The sequence below is a fragment of the Pundamilia nyererei genome, unplaced genomic scaffold (assembly GCF_000239375.1).
Source record: "Pundamilia nyererei isolate P.nyererei 1_Seehausen unplaced genomic scaffold, PunNye1.0 scaffold00007, whole genome shotgun sequence".
Classification (NCBI taxonomy): domain Eukaryota; kingdom Metazoa; phylum Chordata; class Actinopteri; order Cichliformes; family Cichlidae; genus Pundamilia; species Pundamilia nyererei.
The window spans coordinates 5,790,786-5,812,166 of record NW_005187408.1 but is presented as its reverse complement, the minus strand read 5'-3'; the positions used below and the strand labels follow the sequence as shown (position 1 = coordinate 5,812,166).

The window sequence follows — 21,381 nt, the reverse complement described above, 5'->3', positions numbered from 1 at the left end:
ATAAAACACGAAAGGGGACAAGGGCTCATGAATACATAGAGGGGCACACAGGGGGTGAGAGTCACAAAGGGAAAGCACACAGGGAACAACATAACAGGGCAACTCAGGAAACAGAACCTAAACAGGGAACTGAATACAAAAACGCATGAGAAAACCAAGAACACTGGGCCAACATGGCCCAGGACCATGACAAGCCCCCCTTCAATGGACTAACATTGATTGCATAATCCCAATAAAACTGTTTTTTATGAAGACGAACGCCTAATTCAATCAGGTCTGTCCACTTATTTACCCAAAACTGGAGCTGCGATCTGATCTACGGAGAAAAATCGCTCTCATGTTCTTCTCTTTCAATAGTTGGAGACGCAGGGTAGAGATGGAAAAGACAACAAAGCCACACATAAATCATGTGACAGCAGATGGAACTGAATTGTTTCTTTCTATCAGTCCTGTGAGTGGAGACAAAGCAGCACAAAGGAAAGCCTTGAAAGCCACATGATCATGCGAGAGGGGACAGTGCAAAATTTCATCTGACAGCAAAGAAAAATCACCTCCGTGTCAACAGCTGCATGCAGCAAGAATGATGAGGCACAGCAAGCAGAGGGAGGAGGTTAGCGAGCTGGAGCAAGATGATGAAAAACAAAAGATAATAATACATACACTGGGTATGGGGATGACCTGGACCTGGTCACACTGGAGAAAACAAGCAAAGAGAGAGAAAAAGAGAAAGAGATTAAGGGAGACAGGGTGGAAAAACAAGGGGGGAGGGGGAGAAAGAGGGAAGCGAAAGAAAAACCGTGAAAAAGAAATCGACAACGTCAATATTCCAATCAGCAAATGGGACGGGGAGAAAGCGAGCCTGAGAGACAGAGGGAAGGGATGTATAGTACACACGGTGAGAGGAAAGTGAGAACAACTCAGTCAAAAACAAACACAGCTGCCATAGTAACAAATACGGCTGGCCAGAAATCCAGCAACAGTACACTGTTGGGAGGGACTGTGGGCACGGACCCAGCTCAAAAATCAGCCGCGTACTATAACAAGGCTTTTTATGGCGAGGTTCACTCGGTTCACTCTAAATTAACGGGAACTCGTTTGTTAAGAGGAGGTCCAGAGCGGGTCATTACTGACCACATGTATAGTGCCTGTAAAGGGCCACACATTCCTCCCCTGAATGAGAGACATTTACAGGTGAACAGGAGTGGAAATGTGATACGTCTGCTCCATTTTTAGCCCCGTGTACCTGCCTTGGCAGCAGAACACTGTGTTTGTAGAGGAGCTTCAGGGTTTGGCGTCTTTTCCACAGCCAGAACGTTCTCTTCACACATCCTCACTACACTGGTCAGAGTGTAGTGAGGAGAGGGGGAGGCGTGGGTGCCAAGCAATCCATCACCCCCCAACACACAAGGCCCACTTTATGGGGATTAGAGAAGCAGGAGGGTTTTTCGAGTGCACATGTGTGTTTGTGTGTGTCCGTACATGCGTTGTAGTGGGTTCGTGCGCGAGAAAGAGCCAGTGCGCGTCTTTTTTTGGAGCTTCTCGGCGTGCTCAGTGTGTTATTTTGTGTGCAGTTGTGTGCGTAGGCAGATATCGAAGAATGCAAGATGGGAAGTGAGCCCGTATTTTTCAAGCAGTGGATGGTAAACAACCTCTGGGTTCAACGGGTTTGAAGCAGCTGGAAAAATTTGAGGGAGCTCAGCGAGGCTGAGTGCGCCTCAGCCCTCTGCAGGAAAAGGCAAACCCTAACGAGGTCTCTGTAACAAAACCAAACAAATGTTACTTGTTACTGGAACTCCAGTCGAACTAGCACTTCAGTCATAAAATATGAACTAATTCTTGTGTTTGGACACGTAAGATGTAAGTGGTATGGAATCTGGATTGCGGCCAACTCTGACAGGAGAGATAAATGAGCTTTACCTTGGGAGGACTGCCGTTCTCCTCTGGGGGCGGGGGCAGAGAAAGTGTCTTGTTGTTGGCAGGTGGTGGCTCTACGTGGTAGTCATTGTAGTTGCGGAAGCAGCAGAAGAAGGGGCTGAAAATGCTCCGGCTCCGATGCTTCTTTAGGCTGCTGTTGGACTGGGAGACTGAAAGAAATAAAAGCCAAAGGGGTAAGAGAGGAGAGCGGTTACATGATATTCTTTTACCTTAAAGACCTGCACTGAAATTGCTACTAATATGACTTTGGAGACTGGCGACCAATCCCCGGTGCACCTTATCTCTTGCTCATCATCATGCAAGATAGACTCCAAGCCTACTTGCAACTCATATATTTAAGCAGTTAAGGATATGGAGAGATAAATGGATGGCGTTTGACTTTGGAAAGCAGAGAGTAGGAAGTTATAGCTCGCAGACGGTTTGCTTAGCGTTGATTGAAATTAGTGGGAAACAGCTAAAGTGGCTCATTGTAAAGAAGTGTGACACACTGCCCACCATCTATCCCTATTATACTAAACAACCTGAGTGAGCCGTGCCTCTGACCAAATGAGCGATAGAACTTGGTTTACCATTTTCAAAAACGGTGTCAACATCAAAATACAAACATGAGAAAACACCTACAGCTTTTAGACTTTTCAACATTTCCTCCTCTCAGTGTATCAAATGCTGCTGTTCGAATGTCTGAAGTAGAAACAACAGAGCGATCCTCTGCGTTGGGGCTGGACTGTGTTTCACGTGCATAACTGCATTATGGTGACAAAAGGAGCTGAGATGTACCACATAGTGAGGCATCAGTTCATGCAATACAGAGCACTGGGATAAAAATAGCCCGTCTGAGAGAGCCCTCTGGGGAAGGTAGTCCAGTTAATTAACATCAGGAGAAGAAGAGAGGTCAAGACATAGATTAAAGTGTACTGTCTAGAAAGATAGATCTTAGATAATTTCTGTTATTTGACAAGAATTAAGTAAAATTTATGTGTTTGCCAAGAAGGGTTGATCAGAGGCTCCTGGGAGAAAAACAACATACACATGTATGTCCCTAGTTACATCATTTCTCCTTCAGTCTCTGAAGCCCATGGCCTACTTTCACACCGACAGAACAGAAACAAGCAGTCTTGAATAGTCTTTAAGGCCTCTATTAATGTTCTTTTTTTACATTTTCTGCTAGTGAGGATTAGAGCATAAAAATAGAAATCTGAGCAGCGGTACTACAATGGCTAAATTCTGACAGTGCAATTATCACAAGGTGTTCCCGAAGCAGACGTTCTGCCAGCTTAATTGCTTTAAAGGTGATTTCTCGGACTTGGAAATCCCAAATCTGTTCAAGTCTTCAAAGCGTCCACAGGCTGGCTTTAGCTGAAATCACTGTTTTCAAGGCATCCAACAGTGTCCCTGTTTGCTACTGTTTTGTTAACGTGTTCATACAGCCGTGTGACACAGGCAGCACAGTTAGCCATGCATGCTTGGGCTGTTTGCAGCTTGCTCCTGTTCTGAGAGCCTTCAGACAGACGCCTGGAACTATCCTCGGGTTGCTCAGACTGGATCTGACAGGCTGTGGGCAGTTCGTCTTCTTTGTTTTCGTCATCTTTGTAGTCCAAAGCTCGGTGTGGCGCTTCCTCTATTCTGATAGATGTTCCAGAGAAGCAGCACTTCAGTAAACAAACACAACTATATGGTTGGAAAAGAAAGGCGACCTGCTGTGTTACTAAAACCCGCCTGGATACTGAAGGAGATGTTTTGCCCATGCAGACATGATCCACAGTTTAAAGTCTGTCGGCTGACATTCTATATTTCTCTTTGCGGATATAAAAGTAAATACACTCTGGTACAGAGACAGCGCATTACTGTTTGAAGCACAACGGGAATTCATTTGATTATAGGAAAGACCCACTGCACTCGCTGAAAGCATTAACCTCAGTAGATAAAGGTCACCAATCACATATGCATACACAAACAGTCCACATAAAGTCATATACGTAGCTTGGTGGAATTAAACACATAGTATAAGCTCCATAGTATAAGCTCCATAAGAAACTAAATGCTAACCGTGTCCTTGTGAGCCATAATCCCAAGGAGGAACACTGGTGTCCCAAGAGCCACCAAACTGTTTGTTGATGCTGTGCTATTGATTTAGCAAACACATATTCTAGCAATCCTCTCCATGCTGACTGACAGTATTTGTTTGTCTTTACTTCAATTTATCTATTGCTGTGAAGAGTTGCAAATTGGTTCCTGAATGCATCCAAGCAATGCTGGATGTGCTAAACTTGCAAGCTAAAAACAGCTAAATCCCCCTTTTGGGCTTAGCAGGCTTTTGCCATCCACAGATTCATTTGCGGAGAGTTTCATCACACACGGGGGAAATCACTTGGCCGGATTGACTTTTTGACTTGAACTTCTAATGCAGAAACACTATAACACCTATAATTACTTAATCAGAAAGCGAAACGCTTGTTAGCCTTTACTTTGTTAACGACTTTATCAATGACTCAGGTGAAAAATGACAGCAGCATCTTGTTCCTAAACCGTGTCACTCTGGATAATTCACAGACAAAGTAATGCCTGAAGTAACAAGGTTAGCGTTTCTGGAAAATGTCATTCTTCACGCATCACAATATAAATTCCATTTGCTTTCGTTATTTTGTGACATAGGGAGAAATCTCCAGGACAGATATGTTTTAAAATTGAACAAACCTATCCACATGGTTGCAGAAAACCGTATTAAAAACATAAAAACGTCAACTCTGTGATCATATCTTTTGATATGTCCCATTTGAGACATTCAATCACCTCCCCTCTTTATTAAGTTGGCCCCAAACGCCTTCGTGTAATTCTCCGCTCCTCCATTTTGAGGCCGTCTACATTTTCCCGCCCCGTTCTGGTGCCCCAGTCGGCCTCCTGAAAAAGCAGGTGGGAGTGCACGAGGGAGAGAAGGGCGTAGAATGGGTGGAGAGAGAGTTACTGTGGTAAAACAGCCTATACTTGGGTCTGATTCTTACTCCACCTCCTCCTGCACCACCACCCTACACAAACAGAGCTTTCCTTTCTGCCTTGGACACAAACAACATAGCTGAGAGTTGACTGCTGCTGGAGCCTGAGCAAACACACATACTGTACACACACATTCGTGCATGCATGTAGCATATGTTCACATGTTTAGGCAGAGAGCCAAGTACACAGTGATCAACAAATAGCATACTTCACACACTGAGGCACACAGAAACGTTTCTATCAGTGTCCTTGCTGAGGAATGTGGAGTCAGCCCGCCTTGCATAGTAATGCAACTTTCGTCAGCTCTGGGAATAACAGAGAAAGGTTAAAGGGCAGCACTTGCCATTAAAAACAGAGGCGGATAGACTTGAACGAAGGCTCTAGATTTATAATAATTAGTTAGCACTTCAGCAGTATGTGGCTTAGTTAGCAACAGATACATAATCTAGGGTAAAAGGTGATGCATGAAAGTTTCCTTTTCCAACACAAAGCTCAAAGAACAGAGAGCAATATCAGGCCATGTCTGTAGCCTCTTATAATAATGTGTGCAGGTGCACATTATTTGCCCTGCTGAATACGCTTCAACCGATTCAGCATCCCTGCTTGATCTGAGAACTGCGTAAACGGCTCTTCAATTCAGTGCTTATGTTAAAGCTCCAGCTGAACGTTAGGTAACAGTAGCAGAAAGCACGCTACTCAAACAGAGACGGCCAGGCCCGAGCTCTCTGCCACATGTTCAGGCACAACCACTAACACGGCCGGAAGAGGAGGTGGTGAGGGGGATGCAGGAAATTCTCAGCATTCTTGACAGGAAGAGATAATCACCCTGTGACCCACAGTGTGGAATAATTCCAGGCTCCAAGAGGGATTGTGATCTCTGCCTTACCTTGAGACTTTTGAGTTGGCCTCTTTTGCTGTTCCTTTAAAGGCACAAAAAATGCCACATAAGGTCTTATAGTATTATATTAGGATGTCCATCACTCTTGATCCATCTCCCTCTGGGTGAAACTGCCCAGAGAGGCAGACAATTCAAGGTTTATTTTTGTTTATGATACATGCTTTTGGCCATTATTTTTATTAGTTAACAATTTACTCACAGTGTTAATTGTTATAACAAGGGAGCACTGCTACAACAGAGTTCAATGTAGTTTTTGTTGTCTTTTTAGTATCTTCCTCTTCTCATAGTACTTTTTAAAAGGTGACAGAGAAGCCCATTTGTGATAGATCCTCGCAGCTCTCAGCTCATCTTTGGCGATCAAACCCAAGCCAGCAGGTATGTATGATCATTCCAGTGGGTCATGAGTCAACCTCGAGATTTTTTCTCAGTTCATCATGCCAGGTAAACCTCCAGCTGGCGCTGCCCCAAGGACATCTTTAACAGGAGCCACTTAAACTGCCTCTTCTCATTGCCAAAGAGCCAAGTTCTTTTCATTGTGGAATTAAACCTCTCACCCTGATGATGTCATGCCATTACGTTCAATCGTGCTTCCTTTTGCAGACGATGTTCTTTTCTCACCAGCATATAAAGGAACAATGTGCAATTAAGTATGAATGCTTAATTGGCTTGTGGATCAGCACTTTTAAGTCTTAAATCCACGGTTTTGCCATGGAAAAGGATGGCATTCCAAGTAAAGGCAAAGCATATACCTCAGGTGAAGGAAAAATGGGGAGAAAGGATCACAAGATCAGCTGCAAGCCATCAAAAACAGCTACACTGAACAGCAGTTTTGGATTGGAAGCTGAGCCCTAAGACAAAGCTTTGCTAGTTAGTTGATCATTTTCATTTTATGTATAATAAACACTTATAGAAACATAAGTATTTATATTTAGCAGCAAAGCAGTTTAGAGTTTTTATATTACTCGCTATTTGAATTTTATTGTCCGTTTTTCCCAAACAGTTTAAAAGCCTCCACACTCTCAGGTCCTTCGGTTATCCTGTTTGACTGAGTAAATGGAGCATTCTAGCCCTTAAATCCAAGTCCTATCTGCAGCTGAAGGCTTACCATCCAAATTTAGGCAAACTACTGGCTGCTAACAAAACAAATTATGTAACTTAGACAACTTGAGTGCAGGACAACCTTCGGCCAATCAAAAGAGCACTTTTATTAGTGAGAAGGATTACATACCATTATAGTGATATTAGTAGTGCCTTTGCGACATGCTTTGACGGCACTCCAGTAACACTTAGCTAAGCAGCCAGGCGGGTAAAGTGTACAGTACCTGGGGGTATGATGGTAAACGTGAGAACAGTGCATGTGAATGTGGTGCTTTAATAATTTAGATGGAAAAGAGGTCGGATTTAAATAGTACACTCAGCTAGTTCACAGACAATCAACAAATAGGAAGACTTCAACGTGTCTTCTGTTCTGTATAACTGAACAAAAGCTTTCAGATGGTGAAATGTGACACAAGTTGACAACAAATATCACATGCTAAAATCCTGCTATTCCTTCAGGAAACAGGGCGTAATTTCACAGATTATCTGCTGCCACCCCTCACTGAGATTTTTGAGAGTGGGGTGTTTTCATTAGAAGCTGTTTAAAGCTCAGATAAAATCCTTATTCACCTGCAGCCAGACTGAAGAACGGGGCTCTCACACAAACACATACACCAATAGGTAATCCACTATTCGCCTGCAGCTTGGGATCTAATTGCTTCAGCAAACAGCTTTCAGAATCATGTGAAGAAGCTGTTTCTGTCCCATGCTACCACTACCAGAACAGAAAGGGGGGATTCCTTGTTGCGCACAGTAAGTGTGGAAGGAATCCCTGCAGCAATGTGCTATATCTACAACTAGGATTTGAACGAAGGAGGGAAATACTTACAATTTCCGAAATCACAAGCTATCGTGCTATGTGTGACAAAACCCAAAGATATTAAAATTAATGTTAACATAAAACTACTACTGTTGTCAGTTTGGGCAAATCTGTCCACAATATTAATATTAGCCAAAGATAACCCGAGTCAAATTAAAAAGCTGTTTTTAAATGAATTTTTTTTTTTTTAGAAAAAGTTATTCAAACCTACATGGCCCTGTTTGAAAAATTAATTGCCCCCTATACCTAATTTTTCATGCCATTCTTGGCAGCAAGAACTGCAATCAAGAATTTGCCATGATTGGTAACGAGTGGTTCGCATCGCTATGGAGGAATTTTGGACCACCTTTCTTTGCATAATTGTTTTAATTCAGCCACATTGGAGGGTTTTCTAGCATTTTTCTGTTTTTTGAGACATTCTGAGGTGGACTTGCTGATGTGTTTCTAATCATCGTCCTGCTGCGTAGTGAAAGTGCACTTGAGGATCAGGACATGTTCATTTACAGCAAGTCATCCAGGTCCCAAAGCAGCATAACAGCCCCAGGTCATCACACTACCACCACCATGTTTGATTGTTTGTTTGATGATCTTTTTATGAAATGTTGTGTTAGTTTTATGCCAGATGCCAAGATATCATAGCTGCTCAAGTGGGTTTTAAATCTGTGCTACACTAGTTAGTTCTTTAAAGGGAACTGTTCATTTTCACCCTTGGTGCGGTTCGTTGGTGCAGATGTGAATACTGTAATCACACTCAGATGCAGCCCAAAATAAATGCACCAAGAGGGATGTGGTTTTGGTCCAGTTCCAAACAGACTCCATGGCGTGATCCAATCTCAATCTGACCCAACTACCAGGTGTACACTTCAAGTTTGAGCTAAAAGTCTTCCTGTAGCGGGACATGCTTCTCATTCTTGGATGTGGCTGGGTTTACAAACCGTAGCAACGAGACATAGAATGAATCAAGACCTCAGTTGGACAGATCCTTTATCTACAAGTCCAGAAGACAGCACCTTCTTATTTCTATATGTTGTTCCCACTTCAGACACATCAGACCAATAATTGGACTGAATGTGCATTGTATGACTACAAACCATGTGAAAACAGCCTTAAGCCTTGATTTTTTTGTATCCGCAAAACTGCTTTGGTCCCCTCAGAGTTGGAGTCTGAGTAACAAATTACAGCATCGGATATTAAGCGTGAGGGTCCATGCAGAAATCAAACCATGGATGCATCCCAGGTGGTGGACTTCAAATATGTAAAACAGAAATGACTACTCAGCTGTCGGATCTCCAGCTGTCTATGTCCATATCTGCAACGGAATGTAAATAAAACTTTATCTTCTAGTTTCAAACCACTTGTTGAAAATGATATCTATCACACTCTGAAAGGACACACGCAAGAAGGAAGATAGGAGCAATGTGGTGACCATAGGACACCAATAAAATTCAGCAACTCGTAGCGATGACAGGTGAAATAACCTGAGTGACGCTTATCTGATCTGATCTCAGCCACTGGTAGCAAAGACTGAAATGAAACATTAAACAGTTGGAAGAGGAGTGATTAATTTTATACACTGAAGAAAGCAACAAAAAAATTTCTGTAAGAATACAGTTTAATGAACCCTTTTAAAAACAAAGGATTTTTTCCCTCCACATCGAAAGGAGCCAGCTGAGGTGGTTCGGGGATCTGACAAGGATGCCTCCTGGGTGAGGTGTTCCGGACATGTCCCACCAGGAGGAGGCCCGGAGCAGATCCAGGACACGCTGGAGAGATTATATCTCTCAGCTGGCCTGGGAACACCTTGGTGTCCCCCCGGACAAGCTGGAGGAGGTGGCCGAGGAAAGGGAGGTCTGGGCTTCTCTGCTTAGGCTGCTGCCCCTGCGACCCGGCCCCGGATAAGCAGAAGAAGATGGCTGGATGGATGGATTATTTCCTTTTTTTCCCTTTCAACTATGCATGTAATTTTACTGTTTACCAATGATAGAAATGCCCATACACTTCAATAAAAATCCATTAAATACTGGCAGAAAATTAACAGGACAATTAACAGACACCAGTGGTGGTGCAAGCATTTCCCCTATTCCTGGACATTTACAGTGTAACCTCAAGATTTATTAAAACAGAGACTAGCAGCACCAAATGCTCCCTCACGAGAAGCTATAACTAGATTTTTCTTCTTCTTTTTTTTTTAGCAAATCAATTCAGTATTCTGCAGATAATTGTATTCAAAGACACTTTTTAAAACTACTATGTTATACACCAAGAGTCAGTTCAGCTATTAGTGTCGTGGATGCTAACACACATGGACTAAAGCATCCAAATCAACGAGCAAAAACTAGTTAAAGGATGCTAAAAAAAAAAACCCCTTGAAAACACAGAATTATAAACAACCTCCGCTGCTGCTCATTAAAAACAGACACAGGAGAAAAATCCCACTGAGAAAGAAGACAATTACAACAGATTGGCTTCCATAACAATATTAACACCAAAGAGCATCTGCTTGCACTCGAACATGTGTTTGGTTACATGCGTGCTCGCAGAATCGAACACACTCAGCTGATCCAAACAGCTGAGTGGCGTTAGATAGCACTGGATGAACTGAGACTGACAGTTGTGTCTGTCAGTCTGTGTGCGTTCACTGTGCCGAGGTCCTGGGTGGGTTATGTGTTAGGCCATCAGGGCAATAATAGCACAGTATGATAAAATAAACTCCCATTAAGCCTCCTTACTTCCCCACATAGACAGCTGAGGCTGAGGTGAAAATTACAGGCTGTGGAGGTACATTCAGTTCCAGCAGATGCCTTTAGTCACTCTCACTGACCCTCAGCTGCCCTTCTGGCTTTATTTCGCCTACTTATAGAGAGGATTTACATGTACATGTGCATCCTACATAATCTTATATAACTAAAATTACTCAGTAACTCAGTTATTTGATTGAGCCAAGATGTGGTTTGCAGGGACCTAATCGCATAAGTCATTTGGTTGGCACACACTGCATGCAAGGTACGAATTCCCGCCGCTGCTGTGTGAACTCTGACACACAGCCGTGGGTGGGTCGGCCCCTGCTTTCCTCTCTTAGTTGCACAGCGGCATAGGCGCTGTGGTGGCGGTGCCAGCCTGCTTACAGCCCCTCAGGGATGAGGGCTGATGCCGCTTCTCGAGCGCTCAGTGAAATGAAGGAGATGACAAGAGCGGGGGAATTAGCCCACCGAGGGCCCAGGAAGGAATAATGAGAGAGATCTGACTATTCTGGTGGAGTTACGCAACCGACAGCAACACAGCCCACGTTGTTTGGGGCTGCTGCGGTAGTTCATTATTAATATATCCTTGTACATTCTCATCTACTACTGTGCGGTGAAAGCCAGAGGCTCAGTGACTGATGGGAACTCCTCCTTGCCCATCTACTTCTTTACGACAGTAAAGAAATTAATGTGAGATGTAATTAGGGACGTCTTTAGGCTCCACTTTAATACAGACAGGCTTAACTATTCAGTGACCCAAGAGTAGGAGGATCTTTTAGAGAATTAGGGCTCTTAAATGAAAGAAATTAAAAACTGGTTAAAATCAAAGCTGACTATTAAGTCTCTAATATGAGTCAAACTCCATCACACTTGATCTCCCAGAATGCAATCAACAGCCCCTTTTAGCATGGTAAATAACCGTGTCTTTCGTACTCCACATCCTCCTAAACAAATCTCTGATATCAGACTTTAAAGGGCCCCGCGGAGATAACAAAGACATTATACGACAGTGCTTCCTGTGATGAGTAATGAAGTTTTTCAGTATTCAGTGTTATTCTCAAGTACAAAGTCATCGATGAAACAAGTAGGCACTGAAAAAAATAGATTTTTTTAAGTATTGCTCATTAAAATGCTGCTTGTTATGAATGAATGGGAAACAAGTAGGTCATATACTTGTGTGCATGTGTTGGTGTGAGCATGTAGTAGACCTGGTTGTGTTTCGCTGTTACACTTTCTCGTGCGTCTGCTCTCTGAGGGGCATTCATCTCCACATTTCCACACAGAGAATGTCCTACTTAGAGTCCCCGGAGACTTACAGTTAAACAGTATTCACCTTTTACCTCTGGAGGAGGACGTGGGTGGGGATGGGGGGAATTGCCTCTCTGTATCTCCCGCGGGCTCGGTGCATGTGCGTTTGCTTATTATCGGATCATCTGTTTAAAAATGTATGAACCTTTTATGCTCTTCTGTCAAATATCTCACAAACTGGGGCGCAGCATAATTCAGGGAGGGCGACAGAAAATCATTGTGGACAAAACATGATCTGCTGCTCAGATAGCCAATTACTGATGATAAATGCCAGCGAGAAGAGGGCAAAATATGCATAGAGGCCGTCCCCTTGTCAAGGGCCGGCCTGCAACCCAGATGCTTTCTCCTGCTCTCTCCCTCCTTGACACAAACACCTCTAGCTCTCTCGCTTTCTTGGTCTTTCTTGACCCCGAACTTTCTCTGAGCGTATTGATCTTTTTCGACAGCGTCCGTTTGGATGGATGCTCAATTAAACGTTAGCTTGTTGCACGTCCGACTCCAGAACTCAACGGTTCCATCGTTTTAGGAGCGTCCCTGAGAGCAGAAAGCGTGCAGGCTGCTGTGGCCGCACGGCAAACGGTCCTTTTGCTCCAAAGGGACTGTGGCTTTTGGAGCATTGAATTGCTCTTCACAGTCACTGCATGCCTTATGTGTCAAGATATACAGGAAAGGCTGGTGATGTAACCCCACAACAATACTGTGCATTCAAACCAAAGTATGGCAGGCACGTACCAGAAGAACCAGAGTGTCAGTCATTTATCTTCTGTAGTTAATTAGAAGGAGTTTCAGTCTGAAGTTTGACGGGTCGAATGTCCCTGACAGCTGCAGTCAATTAAATCAATAGTTGAAAACAGACCCAACACTATGCTGTTATCCGCTGAAGTTTGGTATGCTCGATGTTTTTCTTGAACTGCAGCGCATGCTTTCTCATGAAAATCAATATAACCCAGATCAAGATGGACGTCTGCTGGTTAGTGTATTGTTTTATAGCGAATTTCACTGAAATCCTACTGTAACAGTGGTTTTAAAGGCCATGCCGGACATTTTGAAACAGCATTTGCTCCAAAACAAGCAACCACAGCATACGAGCTGCACTTGAGGCCACATTCGAACATAAAACTTCCCCACAGTGCTGTCAAACACGCAGTCCAAAGCACACAGACATAAAAAGAGGCCCAGAAAAACCCAAAGCTGGTTTGTGCTGAAGAACCAACAAACGGGACAACAAACTGCACGTCTAGTTTTTCATGTACACGTTCTGACACGCGTTCCCCTCGAGGCCAGCCGAGAGAAAACATGAATAATTTTGATATATGCTTAAATTCAAACAGTCTTTGCTGCTTGTAGAACATCCCAGAGTGCTTTTTCCAAAAGGAGTAAACTTAAAAAAAAATGCATGCTCACTCACCACAGGCAACTTTTAAAGTGAAATAATTACTGCACTTACATGACTGTCAGTCTAATTCAAATCCACCGGCCGACCATCATACTCGAAACACAGGAATGAAACTCTTGGTAAAGAGAAACAGGAACATAAACTCATGTCTTTCAGGTCTTCTAGTACTTGATTAAGCAAGAACATGATACGAAACATGCCGCAAAAATGTACTTAAATAGAACAGTGGTGGTGCATGCATTTCCCCTATTCCTGGACACAAATGGTGTCTTTTTAAGTACTTCACTTTACCATTTTAAACTTTAGCTTTACACTTCAATTTATTCAGAATGAATCAAAAATAGTTACAAGTACAAAATGTAATTGGTCAAAATTAAAACATGATAGAAAAATGTAGAACAGCTTGGGACACATTTGATGCTAGCAAGCATTTATAGCAGCAGAGGGTTTTAGGAAGCATGCTGCTTATTTCTCTGTTTTTAATAGATTTTAGAGAACAGTAATTCCCTTCTACTTGCAATATCGAGAGAATAGTGATAACTGACCTTAGGTTTAAGCAAAATTGTCTCTTTGATCTCTCTCTCCTCAGGTCAGGTCTGTGAGAAAGTTTCTATGGATCCTGTAGGGTTTTAGTGGCATACGGTATATCAATTTAAACAGGAAATATCCTAAAACTATTTTAAACTAGACGCTAGTCGGGGACTTCAGAGCAGGAATATGTTCTGTTACAGCTGCTTCAGAGTGAAAGTTTAAGTCATCACAGTCATCCAGGGTGGGAGTGAGGAGTCCACCCACACTATTTTCCCCTGTGGCCTCTCTGAGGATGGATTGCAGTGCTATTGCATCTTTCGTTGTGTCTCCTAATCCATAGATCTACTGGCTACCTAATCATTAAGGGCCACTTTGCTGATTTCTCACTCAAATCTTTATTGCAAGCAGAAGAAAATCCAACATAAATCTTTCTAATGCATTCTGTGTCATACGAGATAAGCCTAATTGGTGCTGGTAAAACTCTCCCAGCCATTATAGCACTTTTTTATGAATATTGGCTACTTTATAATATGCTGTCAGGATCAAAGTCTACCAACTGAGGAAATGTAGTGAAAATATTATTTGGGTTCCTTCCCAGTTTGCTTTAGCATATGCAAGTAGTGATTCTGAAAAATCTGAAGGTGTTCCTTTATACACAAGGGCACCGTAATTGATTTTGCAAGCTTGTCTTTGCTGACACAACCACAAAAGCATGTGTGCCGCCCCTCAGGGAATCAAATCGGAGAAGTCAGGTGAATGTGTAAACCATTAAACTATGGAACAAGTGCAAGTAGTCATTTTGAAGACGCTATTTGTGTAATATTAAAGATACACTTGCCATAATAAAATGTCAATTGATTTGAGCACCTTGGTATAGAAAGTTGTATATTTTTAAGGAGGAGCACAGTTTCTGGCATTTGAGTGGAATTTGTCAAGATGAAAATCAAGTAAGCATGGAAGTGAAAAACACTGCAGTTCTGTAAATGGTCACTAGAGGCCGCCTGCCAAAATGACTCCAAAAGGAAAAAATGTGATTAAAACTTCATCCAGATCATGCTACGGTGAATTTTTCCCTTAATGTAAACTATATTGGAGTGAATTTTAATGTGGTAGCATCATAAACCGAGGGATGGGACTGCCTGCACAGCAAGTGAATTAGCGCTGCACAATTTTTTCCTTCTGGCTAATAAACACCACTACTCAACACATATACTCAAGAGTTGCATTTTTTGGGTAAAATTCATCCTAAAAAAACAAATTTTGAATTTTGAAACTAAATCAAAATGAAGTGACTACGAAGCAATGAGGAGCCGGTGCTGATGTTTCCAAACAAGAAAAAGGAAGAAATGGAGATTCTGGATTCATCCAATTCAAAAGAAGGCAGCAGGGAGAATTTCATGGCTTAATCCAGGAGTTGTAGCTGTATCACGGCCACTTTACTACATATTTCAGGATGTCAGTGAGGCAGTTTGGGCTGTCAGATGACCACATCTGAGGAGGCAGAATAATAATTTCAGAGAGCTGAGTGACTCGAAGCGGCGTCTAGCTATGTGTGTGAGGTAAAATGGGATTATTGAGCTACAGTGCACAATGCAGCAATCTGATTGGGTAGATCTGTTTGTTCACATCTGAAAAATTGGATAAATCAAGCTTGGTTTGGTTTGGCTCACAGCACATTCCTGCCCCTCCCTGAGCCTGGTTGTGTCAGAGGTTTCTTCCTGTTAAAAGGGAGTTCTTCCTTCCCACTTTTGCCAAGTACTGGCTCAACGTGGTGGTCTGATTGTAGATTTCAGATTGTTTTCTCTTTATATTGTAGGTCTTCATCCTATAATATTGAAGTGATGGTAGTTGTGATTTGGTGCTATTTAAAAAGAAATGAATTAATCTGAACAGTATAACCAGCTGCTGGTTGTGGTTTCATATATACAGAACAGTTATAATATAAGGTTGTGAGCTGCTTCACATCTTCTTAACTCTAAACTCTACATTACACAGAAAGGCCACACGACAATTCATTTGCTGCTTACAACTTTAAAAACATGCTCCACCACTTGCTGTAGCAGGACTAAAATGATATAAATTATTACAGTCCCCCTCCACCCGCCCCACTTCCGCTTTGGGCATGCTCATTTTAACACAGAGACATGGGCTGATCCCACACAAACAGTTAATAAGCTTTTCAGTCAAGGAGCTTATGGCTAGGCTAAAACATTCAATTCTTCCCAATGAGCTGTCCAGTATGCTATTGGTATTAATGAAGATGTGTTGGGAAACATCTAACACTCCAACACTTCCCTGGAGGTGCAGATAATCAGCTTTTCTGAGCAGCACTGGCTGAAATAGATTCATAAATCTGTAATAAGGACCTGCACTTTACAGCTCTGACTCCAGCTCTTCTCTCTATCTTCCTCTCCATCAAAATGCCGCTCTGAATATCGACTTCGCTGTACGCACACAGAAGTCCAATGTGATTCTCAAGAGAGGTGGAAGGCTATGCTCTGGTAAAAGATTGTCTGTCGAACACTTGAGCCCGGTCTGGATAGAAAATTGCTGTAAACAGCAGAGTGGCAGGTTGTGCGAGGGACTCTGAGCCAGCCAGAACTCACAGTAGCTCCTCTCGCTAGCCGAATGCTGCACACACCCTGCAGGTGTGGTCCACACATCATAAACACTTTATTAATGTACAGCAGCGTGTTCCAGGAATAACCTCAAAAACCAAGAGTGGATGAAACCACGGGCGTTTCTCCAGATTCATACATAATTGCAGCTTCAGTATTTTTTGTCCTTTCTCTCTGGCAACGAAAATAATCTCTGACCAAGAAGACTCGGAGGAAATCATACTTGGAGATGCCATCGGTTTGCAGAAATCCCAGTGACCGCTCTTTGTCTCTATGCATCTTCTCACATTATACATCTCCACTTGCATGTAAACAGACTGAGTACTTTAATGACTGAGTTTATTTTTTAATTATCGAAGGTTAATGGAGTCTGTGAAGGACAGTCTAGCATCTAGGATGGCGTAAGTGTGACAGGTTGGCCAATACTATTCCCTAATATTTGCCTATCGCGAGATATGTTAATATCGTCCTATAATCCCAGCAAGCATTTCTTTTCTCCACATAACGTCAGGATGAAAAAGTAGTTCCAAAACGAAAGATGAACTAAAGCCGTAGACGTTATTACAATGTCAGATCAAGTCACGTCTTCAATGTTACGTCACCTAGAAATCCTTGTTGTCTTTATTGATTAGAATAAAATGAACAAACATACAAAAAAAGTTTAAGGGTGGCTTCAACTCAGCTTCATCTAAAGCTTTTGAGTTCATTACTTATGCTCCTGAGCTAACTGGTTTCATATGTGAATGTTAGCATTCCTGAGTTTATGAGGCTGGTATGTTGGACAGAAAGGGGATGATTATAAGAGTCTGACATGTAGAGTTCACTATACAACAAATGAAATTGAATTTAGGTGTAGAAAACCATAAATAGACTCTGGTAATACTGGTCTGTGTACGCTGGGAAGATGTTAGGTGGACGTATGCAACTGTGTACTAAACTTGTTAGCTGTTCAAAAAGACAAACACATTATATTCCATCTTAGAAATTAGATTTGTATTTTTCACTTTTGTAAGAACTAAGCACTATTCTATGTGGAAACAACGTAACGTCTGTCCAGCTAAAGTTCAGGTTTTGGTGTCCTACTGTGACCAGTTTTGACCAAGGCAATGATGTCAGGGTTTGCTGGGCTATGCTTCCTGCAGTACTTGGATATAAAAACGAACATAATGGTTAAATAACGATGATAGGGTGGAAATGGTGAACAGTTCTTTTTCCAGGAGAGCTCTTTTGATATCATTGTTTGCAATACTCTCAGGACCTGTCTGATTAGTTAAATTGCTGATTAATGTGTAAATATTAAATAAAAAAATTGCCGGGAAGTTATCGCAAATACCCCAGTCTTTGAAAATGATAAAAGTATTTTCATTAACTCTAAGATTTTTTGTTCTCCTGACTAAATCACAGCTGGCATTGGCCTGAAGTATTGCCCAGGCTCTAATCTTGCTGCTGGACCAGAGAATGGGCAGAATGACATTACGTCTGTTCAGGAGAATGCAAATAGCTCGCCCTCAGAAAGGGATAAAAGCGTTATTTGTATTTGTTGGTTTTCCAAGAAGGTTTTCTTAGTTAGAGTTGTTCCAGTGACTCCAGGCTGAATTCAACAAATGCATTCATCAGTGTGTAAAAGAAGCAGCTTCATTGTGACAGTAAGTAAGACACAATTTAAAGCCAATTCGGTAAGATTTTCAAGCAAAACAGACTCTTGCTTTGCCATTACAAGATTGTAATTTGCCCTAAGTATCTGTCATCACTCACTCTGCGGGAGTGCAGAGCTAAACTCAGATGTGACCTAATCTGATTAAGGTAAACGGCTCGTCCACTGATACCTGCCTCGCTGTGAAGTTATCGGAGCAAAGCCTGAGTGAATTTGCTTAGCGAGACTGAGCCTGGCAGGCCTTGTGGCTCCCCTCCTCGGCTGCAAGTCCAGCCATTGCATTTCATTGCATCAGAAAAATAAATAAATAAAAATGATAATGGCTGCCAAATGAAAAGTGTAATTTGAGTTTGGAAAGATGACTCTGGTTGCTTCGAAACATCTAGACTTGAATCAGAACATTTTGCTTCTTTGTCAGATTAGAAAAAAGAAAAACGTGATGCAAAACAGCCCGAACGTGCTCCAAGCAATGTTTATCTTCCAAATGTATGATATGCATGACTTCATCCACCATCCCCATTATGATTAAATCCTTCATCTCATTCAACATCCTCCATTATGCATAGAGCTCTAATCAGCACCTGACCAAATGTTTTTAAAAAATGGTGCTAATGAGTTACTACGTCTTTACTTGGAATGAAACCGATAGGACTCTGAAAATAGCCTGCCTGCGCTCTGAAATATTCAGTGTGTGTGCGTGCGTGTGTGAGTGTAATGATTTGTGGCTTCAGTGGAGCCCAAGCAGGCCGCAGAGTAACTTTCCTGGACAACAAGTGCTGTTTGCTGTCTGCTTTGACAGGGACTGAAGTGAAGGGCCGGGGGCGCTGTTCAGGAAGCTCCCTGCTGATACTTTTTTATGTACGACAGCAGCCATTTGAGGAGCCACGGTGCACGTTTGTGTGTGTAAGTGTGTGTGGGTGTCTGTTAGGCCTTCTTTGGTCAGTGACTGACCCTGGATTTTATCCTGCCAGATTAACTGTCAGATTCCACATGTCATCTGGGTTTTACTGTTGAAGAAGAGCAGGGCAGGAAAGTGTGGGAAACAAGTGCAAAAAAGCGCTCTGAAGGAAAGAAGCAATATTTTAATTTTTTTTTCCAACTAATTTCCTGGATGATCTTACTCCTTCTCACTGGGTGATGAATGTGTACGTTTAGTGGTAGTTTTGATGGATTTGTTTATGGTGGGTTTTAATTATGAAGCTACAGTAAGCTGCTGGGGAGGGGGGTAAACATTGGGAAATAAATCACAATTGATGGAGTCAATTTCACATTAAAGCAAAGCCCATTTTAACAGTGCAGGCTGGCAAAGCAGTGACTCAGAGTGGCTCGTGTATGTCAGTGTTGCTCAGTGGTAGGTGATGCGGGAAGGTGACCTTTTCTCCAACAGAGCACTGGGTGTAGCAGGAAGCTGTGGTCCCTCTGGCCTCCAGGCACCCTGCGGCTCACTTGGATGGGTGCTGGTGGCTGGCGGGGGAAATGTCAGAGCCCTGAGCTCCGCGGACGCTCGTGTACCTCCCCAGTGTGTGCACACAGATTCCACACAGAGTCTCGTTACACAACAAGATGTCAGCTCAAATGAAAATGGAAATATGCATCAGTTTAAAGAGACTGGCAAAAACCTCTTTCAAAGTTAATGAAAACTCCTGACTGATGAGGGGGATTTGACAGTCATGTCGTCGCCACATGGTGAAGCGCAGTCTTTCGTAAAAAAAAAAAAACAACAACAACAAAAAAGAAAATGTGTTTTCGCACAGCCTGCATAATCTGCAGAGCAGCTGTTGAGCTGTTGTTTTCAGCCACTTTTTGTTTTTTAACTCAGCAGCAAGGGGACATTTCCCAGCAGCGTGAATAGCCAAGACACTTTCAGTTACATGAGGATACTTGTTTTATGGAGGATGTACAGAAGAGAGATAATAATGCAAACTTCTGTTTGTTGTTGTTGCTTCAGTGCTATTTTATTGCTCAGATGGATAAATGTGTGCAAACCTATCACTAGTGACTTTGATGTTGATAGGCACATAAAGACACCGTCTTCTGACCTTGCACAGACAATCACATGTTTAAATTCATGTGCATGCAGTTTGCAAATACCACAACCTCCTCTGATCACTTGTTATTGGTGGTGTGCTGTTTTCAATGCATTTTACAGTGTCTGTGGCAGATACAGGGATGTTGAGAGTGCAGAGGGGGGGAGAAGTAGTAGAGTACCCGCCCCCAGTAGTAAACCCTGCTCACTCAGACCTAAAGAAATGGCACATGTGTTAAGTAATAAAATGCTGGTGGGATATTTCTGGCTAAAATAAATAAAGCTATGAGTGACATAAAGTTAGAGCGGACTCCCAGCATCAGACTGTATAGATATTTACAGGCTGAGCTGGGGGCTCTGGCTCTTAATGTTTCCCTGCTTCAAGCTGAACAATGGAGGTTTTCCGTCGATACTCTTGTCTTGCTGTTGCAGTCCGGAGCTCAGTATCCTCTCTGCACCGAGGGCTGCAGATCTGGCAGATGGGCACTGAGTCAATCTAAACAAGCAGCGGGCTCTCCGGCATACATGGAAACCGAAAATTCACGCTTTTTTTTTTATTATTATTTTTGTGTGAAAAAAAAGAGTCATGTGTGACATTTCTGTGCGCCTTACCTTTATCTTGACTTGAAGAAATGCTCTCCTCCTCTTTCGGATTTGCAACCTGTGTTATTATGGACGTGTTGTCCATGGAAACGAGATGTTACGCACCTTCGGCTACACCGTTTTATTCCTTGGCAAACATTACCAGGCGCACTACAGTCCCCCTGGCTGTGCGCAGGCTTTGGAGCGTCCGCTGTTTGCAACGTTAAAATCCCATTTTTGCACTTCCCATACCCCGGTGCTTACGAGCGAGACAAAATATCAGCGAGAAGAAGAAGAAACAGAGGAAGAAGCGGTCACGACGGCTGGTCCAAAATGTGAGGTGACAGTCCGATGTGCAGGAGACAAACAAAGCGTCAGTCCCGCATCGAAGCCGTTCGTGTCCGATGTGGCTGTTGCAGGCAACATAGCCCCCGCCTTCTGCTGCCGCTACTGTACGCTCCAGCTTCTATCCACACACTACAATATCAGCTGCGTGATACGGTTACAGTGTTTACCCAGAGATGGCGACCGTCGTCCTACCGGCCCTGCAGGCTGACTACAACAGCAACACGCCTGCAACATTTCTATTATCCTCGTCAGTCCATGCTGAAAAACCCTCTCAGTCCGCCCACCACCCACCGATTGTTGCTATCTTTTCATATCCCTGCAGCTCAGGGAGCGGAAAGAAAAACTTCACACTGCATGCAGACTCGGGACACGTTTTACGACCTGCTTTGTAATTTTTTATCTTTCATTACGTTTGCTACGTTTGCTATATATATA

General features: G+C 42.8%; 1 protein-coding gene across 2 annotated transcripts in view; it reads right to left on the bottom strand.

The window, feature by feature from the left end:
* The window catches only part of ctdspla (CTD (carboxy-terminal domain, RNA polymerase II, polypeptide A) small phosphatase-like a), a 40,399-nt gene extending 19,127 nt beyond the window's left edge, over window positions 1-21,272 (bottom strand). Inside the window, exons 1-3 of one of the 2 annotated variants that reach the window (XM_005722693.2) lie at window positions 20,629-21,272; window positions 1,918-2,084; window positions 661-693 (exon numbers count right to left, since the gene is read on the bottom strand). In XM_005722693.2, the coding sequence (XP_005722750.1) occupies window positions 661-693; window positions 1,918-2,084; window positions 20,629-20,704 (276 nt within the window). In that variant the 5' untranslated portion in view covers window positions 20,705-21,272. The remainder of the gene's footprint in view (window positions 1-660; window positions 694-1,917; window positions 2,085-20,628) is intronic. The other variant, XM_005722694.2, reaches the window with a different exon arrangement.
* Between the last annotated feature and the right edge of the window lie 109 nt (window positions 21,273-21,381).